The sequence below is a fragment of the Marmota flaviventris genome, chromosome 8, assembly GCF_047511675.1.
Source record: "Marmota flaviventris isolate mMarFla1 chromosome 8, mMarFla1.hap1, whole genome shotgun sequence".
In the NCBI taxonomy this organism is placed as follows: Eukaryota; Metazoa; Chordata; class Mammalia; order Rodentia; family Sciuridae; genus Marmota; species Marmota flaviventris.
Genome location: NC_092505.1, coordinates 124,133,500 through 124,149,295, shown reverse-complemented (window position 1 = coordinate 124,149,295; position 15,796 = coordinate 124,133,500). Strand labels below are relative to the sequence as shown.

Below are 15,796 nucleotides of genomic sequence, written 5' to 3'. Positions count from 1 at the left end.
TGGCTTTCCTTGCTGTCCACCCACTGGCACCCCTGCATCTGTCTCTTGCCACCTCTTTTCTTCCCAGTATCTGACGTAAGTCTCCAAATATCTGTCTGAAGTCCTATTCAGGGGTCTGCTAGGCTTTGCAGCCTGTGTCAAAACTGAGCCCCCAAATCCTGCTTCTTCCCCTTCCCTACTGCCTTAGTCCATGACACCGATATTCACCCTGTCACTCAGGCCAGACCCAATAGCACCCGCACTGTAGCCCTGTCTTTGAAAGTGGCCCCATCTGGCCACCTCCCCCAGCCTCCCATCATATCCTGCCTGGATTGCTGCACAAGCTCCTAACAGGTCCCCTTGCTCCCACGTGCGGCCTATTGGAAAAGGGAACTTGTTAGGAGGAGCCAGAATGAACTTGTGTAAATAATACCATCTTCTGACAGTGACCCCCCCCCCCCAGCCGGCTTTGTTGTTCTTCATAGTGTACGCTTAACCAGCTAACGTTCCAGCAGCCTCTCATTTATCTGTCTCTCGACGGGATCTTAAGTTCCTACCACAGCAAGGATTTTGCCCCATTTGTTTTGTGCCCACAGAGGCTAGAACGTGCCCAGCACATTTTTTTTTGTAGGCATTCAAAGATTTCTTAAATGAATGAACAGAATTGCTTAGACTCCTTATTTATTTGCTCATTCAAGTACTATTTGGGTACATTTTGTGCTGAGACTCAAATAGCCAGGTGACTCACACAGACCAGGTCCCTGCTTCTGGGAGCCAACAGTCCGGCGGTGGGGGGACATTAAACAGGCAGCAAGATGTGTCTGGAGAAGGGTTGGGACAGAGTGGGGAGAGCCCTGGGGGCTCAGACAGCAGAACACCACATCAGAGTGAGCCAAGGCCTGGGAGGAAGGAGCCCAGGCCCAGGGGGTGGTAGAGAAGGCCCCTCAAAGATGGCAGGCTCCTGACAGACACTCCCCTCGTCCTTCTTTGTGCCAGCACTTCTCTCTCAGGGCATTACACATATTAACTCAAACAACACTGGCCGTCCCTGTTTTAGGAAACAGAGGCACAGAGAAATGAGCCTTCCCGGGGCCACACCCGAGGAGTGGAGAGCCAGACACAGCTCCGTGGTCTGACTCCAAAATCTGTAACCACCGACTTCACTGCCTCTAGGGAGAGGGAGAAATTGGGTCTGGTCAGAGAGTGGAGAGAGCAGGGAGGCCAGACAGTGAGCAGGGGCGTGCAGGAGCCCGCAGTTCAGACCTTGGACCCTGTAGGGTGGGAGTGGTCAGGCTGGCACAGCTGGAAGGAGACACCCCCACCCCAGGCTGTGGCTGTGACTCTCTGAGCCAGGCAGAGGTGGAGCACTTGATCTCACCAAAAAAGGAAGGGTGAGCGTCAGGGTCCGTGGGACGGCAGCAGTATGAGGGATGGGTGGCTTGGAGGGAAGCACCTTTCTCATGGTCTTGGGGGACCCTCCTTCCAGCCCCCGCACTGTCCCCGCCACCCCTGTGACAGCCCCATCCTAGAGGTGAGGGTCATTCCCTCCCTAAAGCCTGCCTGGTGTCTGTCCACACTGACCAGTGGCCTCCTCAGGGCTTCTCCTAGGCTTATCCACAAACACACCTTTCTCCACAGGGGGCAGCAAGATGGCGGAACTGGAGACTCAAAGAGAGTCAGGTAGCTTCCCAAAGAATCCTGCTCTGTAAATCCTGCAGCAGGGAGTTATCCCGTCCCTGGGGACTCCCCAGAGGGGGTTTGTGAGAGCTGATCACCGATTTTAAATAGCTTGTGGGTGGATCAGGGAATTGAGGCCCAGTGAGCACCTGGATTGAAACCACCCAGGCAGACCCTGGGGGTCTGTGGGCTAAAGGGACTCCAGAGGGACGCTGGCAGCCCCTGAGTGGCCTCATCTCTCCCCAGTTCTGGACACAGCCGGGCAGGAGGAGTTCAGTGCCATGCGGGAGCAGTACATGCGCACCGGGGACGGCTTCCTCATCGTCTACTCCGTCACCGACAAGGCCAGCTTCGAGCACGTGGACCGCTTCCACCAGCTCATCCTGCGTGTCAAGGACAGGTGAGGGCAGGGTGTCCCAGCTCCTGGCCTGCAGGAGGCTCCCTTCTGCCTTTCTTCCTCTTCCTCCTCCTCTTCTTCCTCCTCTTCCCTCTTCCTCTCCTGGAAAGCTGAATTCTCTCCTCCCCACAGATCTCCCTGTCAGTCCCTCCAGTGCCACCCCTAGATATTTTCTTCAGGACCAAACTGCTTCCAGGGACCTAAGGGGGTCCATCCCCACCCCGTAGCAGCATCTTTGTTTCAGCTCCAATTTAGCCAAGTTATATTATGGACAAAGAGGTGAATTTTCTCTCTAGTATACATTGTCATTAAGTCACATTTGACTGTGAGATTTATAAGCCTCTAATTAAAAGCACATTTTTCCTTGTCTCATAATTAAATAATTTGGAGCCCATTTTCAGCCCAGCTGGTCTTTTTGGTTCAATGGATCTCGAAGAGGCAAAGTAAAGATAATAAACGGAGGAGTTAATAGGAAAACAGCAAGCTCTGACCAATCCCAGTAAACACAGAAAAATCCAGTTAATACCTGTTCTAAAGCAGAAAGGGATAATGACTTTACCAGGTAAAGGGACACACGCACACAGAGCTGCAGTTATGTCCCTGAGTATATGAGCCTCAAAAGTGACTCAGGTGGGAAAATATTTAATTTTCTTGCTAATCAAAGAAATGTGAGGGGAAATAGTAAAGTGCCATTTTTTCACCTGTGAAATTACAATTTTTAAAGAATAAAAATATCCAGTGCTGGATTCAACGGGGCAGGACCTCATGAGGCATAAAGTGAGAGTGACAATTTGGATGGCAGTTTGGCCTCTGGACCAGCCTCAACACCAGCCTTGTGACAGGCCTGAGGCTTCAAAACCAAGACAGCCACCTCAACTCCCAGGCCCCTTTCACCCAAGGGCTTACCTCTCTCTGGAAAGGAGCTGGGAAGGGGTTCTGCCCAGGCCAGGCAGACTGATAACACCTGAGGTTTGACTGCATCCCCTCAGCCAGGCACTGGCCCTCACTGTCCCTTTATTTCCAGGGAGTCATTTCCCATGATCCTCGTGGCCAACAAGGTCGATTTGATGCATCTGAGGAAAATCACCAGGGAGCAAGGAAAAGAAATGGCGAACAAACACAATGTAGGTGCACGTGCGTTGGGCTGTGTGGGGCCGGAAGATGTGTGAATGTGGGTCCTCCATCTCTCTGGCAGTGCTGGCCTTTGGAATTGGAACCTGGGCCTCCTGAGTAGCAACTGGATTTTATGGGGCAGGCCCTCATGGGGCATATGGGGAGGGGGATATTTTTAAAACAAGTCAGAGAGAAAACACCCTCTGTAGTCATTAGAAGTTCCGATGTGGGGACCTGATGCCTTCTGAGTGGCGTTCCGCCCACCTCCTGGTCAAGGGCCACTCAGTCCCACCAGGACCCTGCAGATCCATGCCTGGGCTGTGCACAGGGGTTGGCTTCTGTCCACCACCCAGTATGCTCACACTCGTTGGAGTCAGCTCTGTTCGCTCAGCTCTGCCCTGCACCAGGCACTGCTCCTGGGGAACAGGTGCACCATGCCGATGGCTCCTCACTGTGGGCGTCCTTAACCCCACCTGACAAGTGACCACACCGAGGTTTGCCCCAGGCCACAACCTGAATATCATCAGAAAATTTTAGGTTTTCTAGTGTTGCTAGGTGAGGTCTCTGGGCATCCCCAGCCCTTGTGGGCATGGACTGTGCCCTCTGGCCCCCTCCTCTGCTGCCAGGTTGAACCTCCCCTCTGGCCATTGGCCCAGCTCTGGTAGTTGAAGAGGGGGTGCACTGGAAGTTAACCCTGCCTGTCTCTGCCCTCTGTTTGCGTCTTGACTCTATAACTCTAGGCCCTGGGCAGTAATCATCCCTGCCTCATGGGGCCTGCCTCCAGTGACCGAGACAGACTATAATAAGCAAAGCAAATTAGAGTTCTGAAAGTTAGGTGTTATGGAAACAAACACAGGGAAAGGGGGTCAGGGATGGGGCGTGGAGAGGATGCTTTCCAAAGATGGTAGTCAGGAAGAGATTTCCTGAAAGGTTCAATTCAGCAGGGAGTTCATACACGAAAGAATGAGCCCTGCAAGTGTCTGGGGAAAGAATATTCTACAAAGGGAATAGTGTGTACCAAGGCCCTGAGGTGGGAGTTTGCAGAACATCAAGGAGGCCATCTTGGCTCAGCAGAGGGAGCAGGAGGGGTGAGTTTGGGAAGTGAGGATGGATAGGTGGTTTAATCCTGGTGAGATTTTACTGTGAGGAGGGAAATCACTGGAGAGTTGCGAGTGAGAGGGATATGGCCTGACCTACAAATGAACAGTCTCTCTCTAGAGGCTGCATGGAGTAGAGTCCATGGGTGGCAAGGATGAGAGCAGGGAGATTAGGAAGGGACTGTCCCTGTGGCCCACGTGAGATTGACTTGGACCAGAGCGTGGCTGTGAAGGTGGTGGTCTGGGTTCGTAAGAGCTAACAGCATTTCCTCACAGATTGCTTATAAGGAGAGAGAAAGAGAAGACAGTTCCATGGTTTGGGCATGAGCAACTGGAGGAGATTGGAATTCCAATAAGTGAGCCAGGAGGGACAGTCACAGTCAGTAGGGGAAAGACAGGAGTGTGCTTTTCAGTGTCTTCATTTGAGGAGCTTCACAGATGACCAAGGGGAGAGGCCAGGAAGGCAGTCAGACGCCCCCATCTGAAGACAGAATTCAAAACCACAATACCCAAGGGAGTAAGTGTAGATGGGGAAGGGGTCCTGGGGCTGAGGCTGGGGACCCTTCCTGTTGTGGGTCTGGGGAGATAAAGAAGGATCAGTGAGAAAGACCGAGCAGTCAGTGATATGAGGACCAGAGTGGGGAGTTTGGAAGCCAAGTAAAGCTGGTGCCTCCTCCAGGTGCCAGGAGTGGTCAGCCAGGCCAGGAGCTGCTCAGAAGCCTCCAGAGGAGCCTGGGAACTGACCATCATGGTCAGTATTAGACACCGACCTGGGAGAGCACAGGAGGGCCTGGCATGCTGAACAGAGGTGGCCTGAGGAGCGATTGCATTTCACAGTCTTGACCTCCAAACAATGACCAGTTCCGTAGGTCTAAGGAGGGTTTGCTGGGGGCTTCCACAAACGCTGTCTGATTTTCCCTCCCAGCAGCTCTGGGTAGTGTGGAGGCTCACAGGTGCTGCTTAGGCATCCACAGCTGACTTTTGCAAATAGAAGGGAAGGAGACCCAGGAGCACCAGGTCTCTCCTCTCAGCCTGATGCTGTTACCCGGGGCAAACACTGCTGCCTCATTTGTGTTTGACCAGAGGACTCTACCAGTCGCTCTCAATGACATCCCAACTTTATAGCTCCTGAGACCAGTTCCTCTCTAGGTGTCTGAGACAGGGTGCTCCCACCCAAACTCCCCACTCTGGTCCTCATATCACTGACTGCTCGGTCTTTCTTGCTGATCCCTCTTTATATCCCCAGATGCACAACAGGAAGGATCCCCACCCAATGCAGGAAGATAGTATTTTCTGCATGGAGTTAAATGGTACTACCAATTATTATTGCAAGGTTTCCCTTAGTTTAAGTCCAGTTGCTACTGAAATCCCTGAATTCTAAGAACCCAATGGATGCACGTCAGACTTTCTTCAGTGGTAGAGGCAGAGCCCCTAGAAAGAAGGTGGAGCATGCCCAGGGACCTGGGGGATAGTACAAGTCATGTATTTCTGAGCCTGGGGATTAGGACCATGGGTAGCCGAAACTCCTGGAAGCTGGGGGCTTCTAGCTATCAGCGTACAGGATGTGAAGGGACTCCAGCCAGGTCCCAGATCCCGGATCAGGTGCCTTCCTGCTTCCCTTCTGGGAATGCTCAGGGTGGCCATTGGCCTCACCCACAAAGACCTCAGAGCTCTACCAGGTGCTTCACAGAAGCATCTACCACACTTGGACATGATGTTCAAACCGGAGGTGGCTCCAAAACGGACCTCAGCACCCCCACCAGTGCATGGGAGGCCAGGTGGGGAAGTGTCATGTGTACCTGGTTTGACTTTCTGCTGGTCACAGTAGATCTTACTCAGGCACGTGACCCTCAGCCGTCTCCCTCTGCAGAATGAGATCCTGCCTGCCTCTGCTGGTTAATATTCAGTGAGGTCAGGGATGTGGGGACCTGGGAAACCAAACAGCTCACAGAGGACAGCATTTTTCTTTCAGTAAAATCAGATGCTCAAATATTTGTCAAATGAAGATTTCAAAGGCCTGAGCTCTGCCCTTTTGTGTGCCCTGCCCTTTGTGTGTCTGTCAGCTCCATTAAGACCACCGCTTGAAGCCAAAGCAGGGTGTGGACATCTGACCTCATGCAATGAAAACTGACAGGAAGACACGGATTGTCCCGGGCCCTGGACAACGCTTTACAATAACTCCTCTGAAATAACAATTCACTCTGTCAGGCTCCGCCACCGCTCCCACCCCGTGCGCTTAACCAACGGGTCATGTTTATTTTCTTAACTGTGCTTTTCTCCTTCAAATGTATTGTAATGAAAAGGACTAATTTTGTAATCGGAGAAAAGCCATGAAAAATAGTAAAGTTCTGCAAACTCACCACAATCGGCTCACTTCCGTCTCACGCACGGAGGCCTGTGCCTATTTCTCCAACCCCCCACCCCCGCGTGGGGGACCACCAGCACTTCCCACTTTTGTGGGTCCTTGTCATAGGAGAAGACGAGCACTCAGAAGCCTGGTTCTCCCTTCATCAAACCGAGGCTTGGTGTAGATACGGCCCATGGGGTCACCTCGGCCACAGCTCTCATGTGCTGCTGCCTTTTGGCCATGAGATGAGTCCTCAGCATCATCCCTGTGTAAACATGGCTGAGCTCCCGGACTCATAGACACAGACCAAACAAGAGCTGGACTGGGGCGGGCGCCGTGGGGCGGGGACCAGCATGGCCCAGAAAGGTCACCCGGGTTCAGAGTCCTGCTTGTGGCCTAGCCCCTCCTCAGCCTTTCCCACTGCTTTCACTCTGGGGGGGGTGGGGCAAAAGAGGGCCGGGGATTGCCTCAAGGTAGAGAAGCAGGCCTCGGAAAGGAAAATGAATAGAATCCGAATGTATCTTAGTTTGATGAAGGAAAAAAATCTTTAGTCTTCCAGTATATTAAAAGATCATTTATATGCTATTTTTAGGAAGCTATCAAATATCTCTGTGACTAGAGAACAAGAGGGAATCGGAAAAGCCATTAGTAAAACTTTCCAACCTCAGAGCGAGAAGCCACCAAAAGAAGCTTGAGGCTGCTGGGGACCAGGGATTCCGTCCTGGGTTCCTTGGGACCTCTGAGAATTTGCCACCTTCGGGGTAGGGAAGGACTGTGTGGATCTCAGTGCCTCTTTGACCAAGTTGAGCTTTGCCTTACAGATTCCGTACATAGAAACCAGTGCCAAGGACCCGCCTCTCAATGTGGACAAAGCCTTCCATGACCTCGTTAGAGTAATTAGGTGAGCAGCCCACCCCTCTCTGGAAGGAGCCTCTGTGGCTGGGAAGGGCCCAGCCAGGCTGAGGGTTTGTAAGGAACACAGCTCCTGTTCTGGCCAGTTCTTGAGCCTCCTTCCATCTCTTGCCCCTGACTTTCCACCCACCTCCGCCCTCCCCCAGCTGCAGATGGGTCTGTGGGTGGAAGCTGCTCCTCCTGCCACATGGACCCACCTTCACCTACTGAAAGGAAGCGACTTCCTGCTGGGGTGTGGCACCTCCGCCTGGTCCAGCCACCTTGGATGTTTTCCCAACACCAGAGCTTTCCACCCAACCAAAAGGAGGCAGGCCCCTCTCCCCATTCCCAGAGCAGAAGCCCTGTGTACGCAGTTTCCCCTGAACAACCAACTGTGTGATTCTGGGGCGCCAATTTCAGGGGAACCGTGAGGGCATCTCTTTTTCAGATCCACGGTTCTCAGCCTTCGAGCAAAGTCAGCTGGCCTGACAAATAGTTTCTTGAACATTCCTTTGCAAGGTCAGAGTCCAGGTGTAATGATCTGGTGCTCAGATGACTGGCTGCAGTCCCTGTCCCCGTGTATCCCACTTCTCAAATCTCCAGCATCTAGAGCATCCCAGGCCTTGGTTCTCAAGACACCATGCATTGAATCCGTTGCCCTCACGCTGGTGACTCAGAGGGCTGTTGGTTAGCTCTGGATGAGACCCAGAGCTCTAACGTTGTCCTTTGCTTGACACCTCCCCATCCCCACTGTCCATCCCTCCCTATCCACCTTGCATGTGCTCAATAATCTCATTTTCTCCTGTTATTTCAGCATAATGGAAAATACAGCAGGCTTCACTTAACGTTTCTGCTGGCAGGTCTGCACACTTGAAATGATTCTCCTGGTCATTCTGTCTCCTGTTAGGATGTGCTACCACCAAGTAGCATATAGGGACGTCCTGGTTATGACCTGTACATCTAAGGTCAGGTTTACACCTAGGAAGAGTTAAAACATGTGAAAAGCTTTTGCAATAAAATGTCAGTTGGCCTGTCATTTAATTTAAAATATGGAACACAGAAACAGAGGCCAACACTCTGTACAACCTAAAGCATGATGCAGCTTAGGATTTAAATAAATATAGCAACACAGCCTGATGACAGTAATTCCCATCAACAGGATGATTTGAGTTTTCCCCTCCTCTTCCTTCCCAGTTTCTTTGCCCTAAGAGACGTTATCCAGCCAGGCCCCTCTCTAGCAGCTAGGACTCCAGTGCCTCCAAATCTGTCCTCCCAACCCTCAGCCCCTGCCAGATCAGGCTCCCTGTGCCTCTGACCCAGGAGTAAGGGGGAGAAGAGAAGCAAAATCCATTCTGACTTTGTCTTTCTGCCCTTCAATGTTTAAAAGGCAACAGATTCCAGAAAAGAGCCAGAAGAAGAAGAAGAAAACCAAATGGCGGGGAGACCGGGCCACTGGCACCCATAAACTGCAGTGCGTGATCTTGTGACGGCCTGAGTCCCTGGGCACAGTGACAGCGAACTGCCAGCCCTCGGGACCCCTCCACTGCCTAACTGCACTGAAAACCATTTCTAACCACAACCCTTGGCCTGAGGACTTGGCACAGAAAGGGAGAGAGGAAGGGTGAGCTGGGAGCAGACAGGGCCTGGCTTTGCCAGAGGGCACGAGCTGTCTCAGATCTCCCGTGAGACCAGGAAGCCACCTGTGTACAGAGCAGCCTTTAGCCTCTCGCCGGTTGATACACCCGGGTCCCCCCTTCTCTTGGTGGGTGTGTTGTTCCTTTTAGCTACCTAGTGTTGGTTTGATGTGGGCGTGTTTATCCATGTGCAACGTTCCAAACAAGCCATGATCCAGCTTCCCCCCCACCCCCCGTCCCCGATGCCTGACTCCAAGCCACAGTGTCTGAGCTCAGATGTCTTTTGTAGATTTTTAAATTATTTTAGTGATGATTATTTTATTTAGCGGGGGGGGGGGGGGGTCTGTGCCCACTGCCTGATGGAATCCCAGGTCTTCAGCAGACCTCACTGATAACATGGACAGGATACTATTGTTGTCTTCTTCATTGAGTGCCAAACTCAACCCAGAATGAGCAGAATGGCCGAGAGGCCCGAAGTTAATGGGAATGGTATGTAGCTGGGGGTGGGGGGTAGGGGTCCTCAGGCCATGGGTCATACCCTGGAGGGAAAGCAGCCCCATTCATTGCCTAGAAACCGAGGAGAAGAGAGATGCATTTACCCAGAGGGCTTTTGCTGAGGACGCAGATATCAGAAGACAAAATTTATCTCACCGAGATGAGTGGCAGGTGCAAGCATGTCGTTTCTAAAAGGAGAGTTTGTTATTATTGTCCTGAAAATATATAAACTAAGGTGAGTGAGTGGCTTTGCACAAAAGTGCATTTATTTTCAGACAGCATGGGTTCGGTTGTTCTCCCCAGGCGGGCGAGAGGCCCTGGGTTTCTCAGATCTTCTCCTGCTCCTGTGCATCACCTGTGCTGCCCAGGGTTTCTCTGATATAAACTCACTGTCATGTGCAAGGAAGCCCCTGTGGACTCCCTCCAGAAAACTCAAGGTCACACAGAATCTTAACCACAAAAGATTCAGTCTGAATATCCCTTAAACATTACCAGGACCTGAAGCCATTTCCCCGTGAGTCAACCGACCACCACCTCTGTTAAGCCCAGTTACTGAGCAAACCCCTTCCCTTCAAGGGTTAGCGGATTCCTTGTCTCTTTGGCACACACTTTTATTACCCTCTTGGATTGCGACAGTAATACAAGAGCAGAGGAGAAAAGAAGGTGGAGCTCATGATGGGACTCCCAGGTATCTGTTTCTGCACAGGACAGTCCCCCCTGAGAATGCCCACCTCCCTCTCTGGTGCTGCTGGTGGGAGCAAAGACAGGATTTTTCCAGCCCGGGTTGGAGTGGAGGGGCAGCCAGAACAATGGTGCCCTCCCCCCAGAGGAGGTCAGAAGATGAGGTGGCTTGGTGAGTGACCTTCTTCCCCAGGTGTTACCAATCAGATCGCTGTACAAATAGAACAGTCCCCGCAGGTGACCAGGCTGCTCTTTGGAGAAACAGACATGGAATGAAAGCCAAGGACAGTGAGCCTCCAACCAAGTTGACCAGACACCCGGATTCTTCTCTGTTCAGAAAGTGTGCCAGGCTCCTCACTCGGCCAGATCACCAGCACCAAGGGATCAGCCAGAAGAATGATTCTGCTGCAGGGGGGACCCGTGTTGATTGGAAATCAAACTTCCTTTTTGTCAAAATGCGCCCCCTCCCTTTATTTTTCCCTGTTCCTAAAAGCAAGGATAAGAGAGAACATTCCAGATGAGGCATTTCAGAGTTTCCAGGATCCTATAATGTTAGCGAGTATTTTAAACACTAAAAGGCCACGGCTCTTTCTAACCCTGAGGCCCCTCTGGGCCCGGTCTGCAGCAGGCACGTGAGTGGTTTTGTGTGTGGTTTGATCTCCAGCTGCATCCTCGAGATGAGATGCGGAGCAGTGAGCACAGGGGTGCTTTGCATTGGGAGTGGCAGAAGAGGACAGGAAGCCCTGCACACAGGGCAGCAGCCACTGCCAGAGAACTACCGAGCACCACCCGCCACCAGCACACCCCCTGCCCACAGGGAGCTGCAGCTCTAACCGCACCCACTGGGGGGTCTCATTGGAAGCAGACCTACAACAGGGCCCTGAGCCATAAAGGTAACCAGAAGAGGGGTTTCCCCACCCTGGTTCCCCTCACATATAAACGGGGTGGTGTATCTGCCACCATCCCCATCTTCCAGAGCATCTATCCTAAACTCAAGCCACAGCTGGACTCCACAGGGCCTAAGGAGACTCTGGTTAAGGGTTGGCCTCTGCTTTGGGACCAATGGTGCGCTTTCTCCTATGACCTCATTTCCCCCTTTGGTGAGGTGGGTAGATAACACCCCATCTTTAGAAATGGACCCTTGGAGAGTCGCTTCTCCAGCTACCCAGGTAGGCTGGAGTGGAGTGTACCCAGGAACATCCCCAGTATATCTCCGTCCCCACCTGGCCTGGCAGGGTCAGCCTGGGGAACCTGATAATCATGCTACTTACTCCATGACTGAGGGGCCTACGGGGGCTTATGGCTGGGCCATCACCATGTTCCCACAGCTTTTCCTGAGAGTAGTACTACCTGCACATGCCCTAGAGCATACCCTTCCTGAAATCCCCTCATCCCGTGGCTTAGTCCTTGTGTGCTCTCAGATTTCCTCCTACTATTCTGACACCCTCCTCAGAGGGTTCCATTTCTCCCCAGAGGTAACCCAAGCCATCTTCCCCATCCCCGCAGGCTGGGGCTGGGGCATACAGGGGACATCTGGATGGTTTATCTTAGGACTTTGCCCACCACCCTCTCATGGTACTTGCTATGGAGGGTACCATGAGACCTGGTGTGACCTGTCTCGCTTCACCAGGAGATATGATCTACTAACATGTGTCAGCTCTAACCCAAAGGCCCCTCAGACAGGTCAGGTCACAGTAAATCCAGAGCCACAGACAGGTCCCCTCCATTAGCAGCCCGTTGGGTTGGAAATTCCATGTCAGATTTACTTAGAAGGAGATACTTGAATCGCTGAGTGCCACTGGGTGCCCAGCTTCTGTTTCACAGTATTAACAGGTGGCCATTGTTGTGAAACGAGAGTGAAGCCTGAACATCTCGATGATGCTTGAGCCTTTTATGTAACTTTTTATTAAGTCTTTGTGTATCTTGACTCATTAATAAAGAAATGAAGAGATGCCTGTCTTATTTCCTCTTTTTCAAACATTCCTAAAGTTTTTGCTGAGAACATTGCAATTTGTCAGCATTTCACCCAGAGTACCCATCTCTCCCAGAGTGTGACTTTGGTCTTTACCAAACCTAAAGTAAGGAGGGAGCCCGCTGGTGGCCCCGGGGGGTGTTTCCTGAGTGGAGCGAGAGGATGAAGGCAGGTTGGTGCAGCATTGAGGGGCACAGCCCCTCAGTGCTGGGTAGACCTGGATGTGGGCCCTGCCATTGACCTCTGTGTGCCCTTGAACTAAGGACCTTCTCTAGTCTTTAGCTGCTGTACCTGAATGGACGGTGATACCCACCTCCTGAGCAGTTATCCCTGCATGGAGAATGTTCCCTGCCCCCATCTACTGGGGTACAGTCTTCAGTCACTGTAATTTCACTTCTTTGTTCATTGAACCCAGTGGGAAATAGACCAAGCTAAGACATCAAGATCTCTTTTCCAGAGTATAGAAGTCATAGCCCTCTCATGGATACCTCTTTTGATAACTGTAGCTGAAACCCATAAACAGAGGCTGAGGATGCTTCTTACACCCCTCACCCTGGGAACAGAGAAGGATGGAGGGGAGAAGGGGAATGTGGTAGATAGCTCAGGCCTGGCTTCCTGCCCATTCATTTATTTATTCCACAAATATGTATCGGGCTGTGCTGTATGCCAGGCCCTGGGCTGGGTGCGGGTGTGTGGTGGTGGGCAGGGAAAGGGTCTTCTGATGATTCGCTCCTCCTCCTCTAGCCCTGAATTCATTTCTTGTGGCTGTTGTAAGAAATTCCCACAAAATTAGTGTTTTAATATGGAAATGTATTCTCTCACAGTTCTAGAGACCAGAAGTTCAAGTTCAGCATCGCTGGGCTGGAGTCAAGGTGTCCACAGGGCCATTCCCACCTGTAGGTCTCCAGGCGAGAAAGACTCTTTGTCTCTCCTGGAGTCTGGTGGCGGCCGACATTCCTCGACTTGAGACTGTGTCACCTCATTCCTCAAAGCCAGCATCTTCAGATCTCTTTCTTCTCCAACTTCACGTTGCCTTCTCCGTGTGGGTCAAATCTCCCTCACTCTCAGCCAACGCCGCCTCCCTCACCGAGAAGCAGAATTTCCAGACTTCTTCCCACCTCCACCCACCCTCCAGCATCTGCACCATATGCTCTGCCTTCTGGGTTATTCCAGATAAACAATCCAGGCTCCTAGCTGAAGCCAGCCCTTTCTTTGGGGCCCTAGAACACACCAGGACATTATTCTGGCACTTCTCCCCGCCCCCTTCTGTATCATTTCCTTCCTCTCCTGCATCTTTCTCATCTTAAACAAAAGTAATGCCTTTCTTTGACCCACTTCCTCTACAAGATATCACTTGCTTCTCTGCTAACTTTGGCCAGAAATCATCTTAAAAGAGTAATTACACTCACTGTCCTCTCATTTCTCTTTAAAGTGCTCCAGTTATCAGCTGAGATTACAATAAGAGTCACCTTTATAATTTCAAGCAAAAAATTTGCTTCAAATGAAATTTCACTTGTCACTTCACGCCTTCTCGAGGGGCCGTCATCACCAGTGGCCTCTACCTTGCCAAGTTCCAGGGCTGGCCCTCGGCCTCCACACACCTCAGCGCAGCTTCTCCTTGTAAACATCCTTCCATTGGCTTTTAGGATGTGGCCATCTCGTGGTCCTCCTCCTTCTCCGCCCGTCCGTCACTCCTTCTTAGTCTCCTCAGCTGGTTCTTTCTCTCCGGTTGACTTTGGAGCACCCCAGTGGACAGATCTTGGTCCTTGGCTCTCTCTCTTGATCTCTTCCAATCTTGAGATTTAAATGCCTTTGGTATACTGATGGTTCCCTGTTGACCGTCTCCCATTTAAAACTCTGTCTCAACCCTGCTCCTACAGCCATCTGCCTACTTAACCTCTCCACTTGGATGTCCCAGGCCCAGTATATCAAAGCTATGTCCAAAACTGAGTTCCTGGATGTCCCCTCCCATGCCTGCCTCACCCGTAGCCTCCCTAGCACCCCCTGCTTCCCGGTGCTCGGGCCAGGAGACCGGGATTTGCCTTTCATTCCTCTCTTTCTCCCACGCTCCCCATCCAATCGGTCAGCAAATCCTGCGGGATCCCCCCTGCGCACCGTGTCCAGAATCTACCTGTTTCTCACCACCTCCACCGCTAGCTTTCTAGCCCAAGGTGCCTCCATTCACGCCCGGCTCACCCCTGTCTTCCTGAAGTTCACTTTCTACCCTGCAACCACAGAATTCTGGGTAAAATGGAAGTCAAATTATGTCTCCATTCTGCCCAGACCCCCCACCCAATGGCTCCCCCATCTCATTTTTCAGAAGTGTCAAGGTAGGCTGTCACTGAACGTGGAGGAATGAATGGCTGATGTCTATCAACCGCAAGAGAAGGGTAGTCCCTTCATTCTGGCAACAAGTACCCTTTGAGCTCTGAGCCACACATCAGGGCCACAGAGAATAGTAAAACCCAGGTACTGTGTCACAGAGGGATGCAGATGGCAAAATCTGACATCTATGCATTAAGAGGTATCCCTTGACTTAGGGGATCTGAGAGGAGACGCTCATAAACCTTGCACGAGCCTAGATGACTGAACAAAAATTAGTATTGGGCCCATGAATTCCATCACTCTTGGAGGTGAAAGGTTTGCCTTTTCGGTCCATGTTCCAAGGCCCATAAAAGAACTCTTTTAAATGAATCCCACCTCCATCTCTGCTCACTTTTGAGAGGTTGTGGATAAAAGTTCCCAGATGTCACAGATGTCAACGTTGTCATTACTCCAGGAACTTATTGGATATGCGGTCTCTTGAGCCTTGTCCCCATATCTGAACCAGAATCTGCATTTTACCATATGCCCAGTGACTCGTGTACCCACTAATTTGAGTGGCACTGCCTTAGAACATCAAGCTTAAAATGGGAGTGAAATCCAGTCCTGGATCCACTGTGCCTCAGGACCCAGCTCAACCACATCCAACCAGAGGAAGCTTTGTTGACCTGCAAACAGCTGCCAGATTCTGCCTGGCAAGCAGGGAGCTCAGAGGTGGCCTCCCACAGCCAGCACACGTGTCCCTTAATGACAGGAGGTTTTTGTACAAAGGCCAGTGGGTTCTCAGTTTGTCTCTCAAACACTCTGACATTTTTCTTAAAATGTGGACCACTACGTTAAATATAAAGAACAAGAAAAATCTGATGATCTGAGCTGAGAATTCTTGAAGCACTCTAAATAAAGGGTGAGATAAGTTGCAAGATAGAGATACACTCATTTCCCAGAATTTTCACTTTCCGTAGCTCCTGGGCTCCAACATCGTGCCAAATAGCTCATTATCGGGCTAATGTGAATATTTAAACATAAAAAAAAAAAGGAAAGCTGAGTTCATACCAAGCAAAGAACTGATGAATGCGTTCAGTACAATGTACATCCTGACAATTGTGGGTCAACCATTAATTCCACCTCAAATCCAGCTTGTGACACAATCATGACTGAGCCTGGGCCTATAAACAGAGGTACACACCACAG

At 51.3% G+C, this 15,796-nt stretch overlaps 1 protein-coding gene across 6 annotated transcripts in view; it reads left to right on the top strand.

Annotated features, from left to right (window-relative positions):
• Positions 1–12,262, top strand: part of Mras (muscle RAS oncogene homolog) — a 53,504-nt gene extending 41,242 nt beyond the window's left edge. For 5 of the 6 annotated variants that reach the window (XM_071615619.1, XM_027933700.3, XM_071615618.1 and 2 more), the window contains 4 exons: positions 1,903–2,056; positions 3,078–3,177; positions 7,432–7,511; positions 8,889–12,262. In XM_071615619.1, the coding sequence (XP_071471720.1) occupies positions 1,903–2,056; positions 3,078–3,177; positions 7,432–7,511; positions 8,889–8,988 (434 nt within the window). In that variant the 3' untranslated portion in view covers positions 8,989–12,262. Of the gene's footprint in view, positions 1–1,902; positions 2,057–3,077; positions 3,178–7,431; positions 7,516–8,888 lie in introns of those variants that run through there. The other variant, XM_071615620.1, reaches the window with a different exon arrangement.
• The last annotated feature ends 3,534 nt before the right edge of the window (positions 12,263–15,796 follow it).